At 35.1% G+C, this 3802-nt stretch overlaps 1 protein-coding gene across 1 annotated transcript; it reads left to right on the forward strand.

The window, feature by feature from the left end:
* The first annotated feature begins 982 nt into the window (after positions 1–982).
* On the forward strand, positions 983–3072 carry LOC145613006 (phosphatidylinositol 4-phosphate 5-kinase 10-like). Its single transcript, XM_081668085.1, has 7 exons — positions 983–1131; positions 1238–1400; positions 1503–1616; positions 1756–1943; positions 2056–2147; positions 2435–2582; positions 2727–3072. Exons 1-7 carry the CDS (start codon positions 983–985, stop codon positions 3070–3072), a joined length of 1200 nt encoding a protein of 399 aa, XP_081524211.1.
* The last annotated feature ends 730 nt before the right edge of the window (positions 3073–3802 follow it).

A 3802-nucleotide genomic window follows, 5' to 3' on the forward strand; every position in this document is an offset into this window, starting at 1 on the left:
TAATTATTCATTTTTATAGCTACTTTTGGATATAAAAATTTTGCTGACATTCTCAAGTAACGAATTTGTTTGAATTTGTCCTCTTTGAATTTGTTATATTAAAGTTGGGGTTATGGTAGAATTGACAATCATGTGAATCTCAAGGTGTTATTATTATATTCCTCATCTTTACGTTACATTTTGGGTTATAACGATTGATTTATTGGATCTTAGCTTGACGAAAAAAATGAAAAGTGAAACATGATTTGACCTTTTGAGTTACAAGTTGCTCTTGATGAAGCCTATGCTCAAGTTAGTAATAAATTATTTGTGTATAGACTATAGACAAGTTGTACAATTGGATAGCTAATGTCACCTTCACTTAATTGTATATAGATCTGATTCATACTAGACACTTGGGTTTTTGGGCCATGTATAAGTCTTATATGTCATCTACAAATGGAGGATTAGGCCCAATAATCTACCTTTGTCCAGGGGATGTAGTAGTCCATAGTACTTAGTCAAGTAAGGGCACTTGATATTTGGGTTATACTTCATACGAAGTATAATGTTATACTTTGTAGTTTGCAGTCTATAAGAGTAGATTCCAATAGTGCAACTTGGTATGTTATTATGTTATTACTCATACTATGTACGAAGTAGTTTTTAGGCCTGAGCGATGCCTTGGGTTATTAGATTCATGAATGAATTATATGGAAAAACTTGTTCAAACTGCAAGTTATTCATTTCGATTCTGATGTTGATCCTTAGATTTCAAGACCCAATGGCTCGTACTACCTTGATCATGTCTAATAAGTGTTACTGACCTTTAATATCTATACATTGGGGATTAATTAGAAAGGAGGTTAAGCGTTAGTTTATTGGCACATAATGTTAGTAGTACATTAGTACTTGTAACAAGTTAATGTAACATTCCAGTTATGTTTAAAAATCATCTTGTTAGTCTACACATTGCTTAAGAGGTGACTTCAATTGCAGTTGTATGGCCTTGCTTAGGAAGCAGCTTTCGTTTTCATCTTCGAGCTTCAAATCTTCAAGAACTACAAACATACACTACCCTATAAACTCGAGTCATCCGCCTGGTACAATCTCTGAATTTGTTTGGAAAGATTACAGCCCTGTCCTTTTCAGGTTCTTATCTTTCAACTTTTTTCTTACAATCTTATTACTGAATCCTCTGTGTGATATTTTCGCCCTATTATAAGCGCGATTTGTTTTTCTACAAACTCTTTTACAGAAATATACAAGAGCTTGGAGATGTTAATTACGATGATTACATGATATCAGTGTGCAACCATGAAAATCTCTTGGAATTGACAGTGCGTGGCTCTGGTAAGCCGTTCCAAGTGTCTCATGATGACCGATTTGTCATAAAAACCTTGCGAAAATCTGAAGCTAAGGTTAATGTTTCAACATTTACTTTTCATTAATGTAATGTAACAGAACCTTGTGTATCAATTTTTGAGCCCTTTGAAAATTTACATCTATCTATTATCTTGCAGGTTCTCTTAGAGATGCTTCCAAGCTTCTACGATCACATTCAGAAGTACGAAAACTCCCTCTTAGCCAAGTACTATGGCCTTCATGCTACAAGACCTGGTAGCGGAGGTACAAAGGTGAATATTACTTCGTATACATGAAGAGATGAAATTTAGGCCTTAGCTTGCTCTGCATATTATGTGAGACTACCTTAATTAGATAAAAGTGTAGGATACAGATTGTCGTGATAATTAAACTCCCTCAATCTCAATGCAGATATATTTTGTTGTAATGGAGAACCTGTTACGAACAGAATTGCAAATACACAAACGATATGATCTCAAAGGCTCATCACAAGGAAGAAGTGCCACTAAAAATGGAACTCAGCCCATTTTAGCCTTAAAAGACCCTGAATTCGATTTCTGCTTTTACCTTGATTCTTCCACTCAGAGTCAGATCCTAGAGTGAGCTTCCTAATCATAAGTATTTGTTTCGACGAACAAAAAAAAATCATAGAGCAGCTAGCTGTAGAAACAGAAGATCAGCACTAAAATTACTTTGGCTTTGTGTTTATAGGCAAATTAAGCTAGACTGTAAATATTTGGAGGAGCAAGGAATCATGGATTACAGTTTGTTGCTTGGTATACATGTGGAACAAACACGTCGAGGTATGTACATTCTTATATAGTCATACACTTCCAATTTTTTTATTATCGTATAATATTTATGGAATAATCAATAATCTTAATATCTGCCAAAAACAAACAGGAAGATTATTTGGAACAGAGAAATTAGTATATAGGCAATGTACTTAACCTTTGTTCAAGTGATACACGTTCAATTTCTTAGGATGATACTACGCATCTTTCTTGTGCTAAGTTGTTTATTTTCAAGCAAAGTTTTGCTCGATGTTGGAAATACGATTGATTGACTCTAAAATCATTTATGCAAGTAGATTCAGCAAAAGGGCGCCCGTGTCATGATCCAACACAAGTACAAAATGGAATGGACCGTACTCAATCTGAGATTGTGGAACCATATCACAGTCGAGACCCTACTTTTTCATACTTCTTCACAGCAGATTCTGCAACAGAAGATAATAGGTTGGTTTTACTCCCAACATGGTGCATATTTTGGACTAACCCAACTCGTTTAACTAAATGGGTCAATCGTGTAGGCTTGTTTCAAAACTAACTAGTAGAAGACTTTCGTACGTCTAATTCATATGTTGTGATAACATATTACAGGCCTAATGTTACAAGATTTGGAGCAAAAATTCAAGCACGAGCAGTTAAAGTGGCTCAATGTGAACCCAAGGAAAGCAACCACAGTTCCTCAAAATTACAAGACTCCAAGAATGTCTACCTGTTTCTAGGAATAATTGATTTCTTACAAGATTACAACGTGATGAAACGACTTGAGCATGCTTACAAGTCGTTGCAGTATGATTCCAAGACAATCTCATCTGTGAATCCTAATTTTTATGCAACTCGATTTCAGGATTTCCTCTCCAAAGTGTTCCTGGTGGAAGAAACGAGCAGCCCTCAATCCGAAAGGCTAGTTATACAGAAAACCACGAGTTGGCAGTCTTAACAAACTGCTTAAATATGATTTAGACATTTCTAGATAAGAGTTTTGTTACACAAGCACAAGCTTGTACGAGTATATATATTAGAATGTCTTTTTTTTTCCTCTCTACCTTGGTTATACGCATACCGACATACGGTGACAAGAAGACACAAACAAAAGTATAATTATAGAAGCAAAATGAATAAATAAATAAATAAATTGATAATTCTCAAACACAAGAAAGAAATTTGTAATTTAATACATAATAATGTTGGATTGCAAATTGAATTGGAGTATATTAGTAGAAAGTACGTGGAAGTGTGCAACCATGAATCATGATAGATAATATTTGGCTAACCACCCAGAACTAATGATAATATTCGGTCATAGCCACCTAACCACCCAGATGTGATGATAATATTTGGTCATAGACTCATATCCACCTAACCACCCAGAACTGATGATAATTTAAAAAATTGGTCATAGCCGGAGTGGAAGTGGTGTAGGCCAGTATTGGAGCTCAAGTCTGCAATTAGAAGGAAAACGATTCGGAAGCAATTTCCCCAAAGTCTTCAAGAGTAATGATTTTCTATCAAACAAAACCACCTTATTGTTAGTGATTTCAAGATATAGCAATTGCTTGTTACTTGGGTGAATACCAATCAACTTAGCAATAGGATTTGGCACAAGTGATCCGTCCACGTCATCAATGCACTTATGGTGAAATTGCCATAGTCGTATACCTCCCTCCTTA

Source organism: Chenopodium album, chromosome 25 (assembly GCF_948465745.1).
Source record: "Chenopodium album chromosome 25, dcCheAlbu1.1, whole genome shotgun sequence".
Classification (NCBI taxonomy): Eukaryota; Viridiplantae; Streptophyta; class Magnoliopsida; order Caryophyllales; family Amaranthaceae; genus Chenopodium; species Chenopodium album.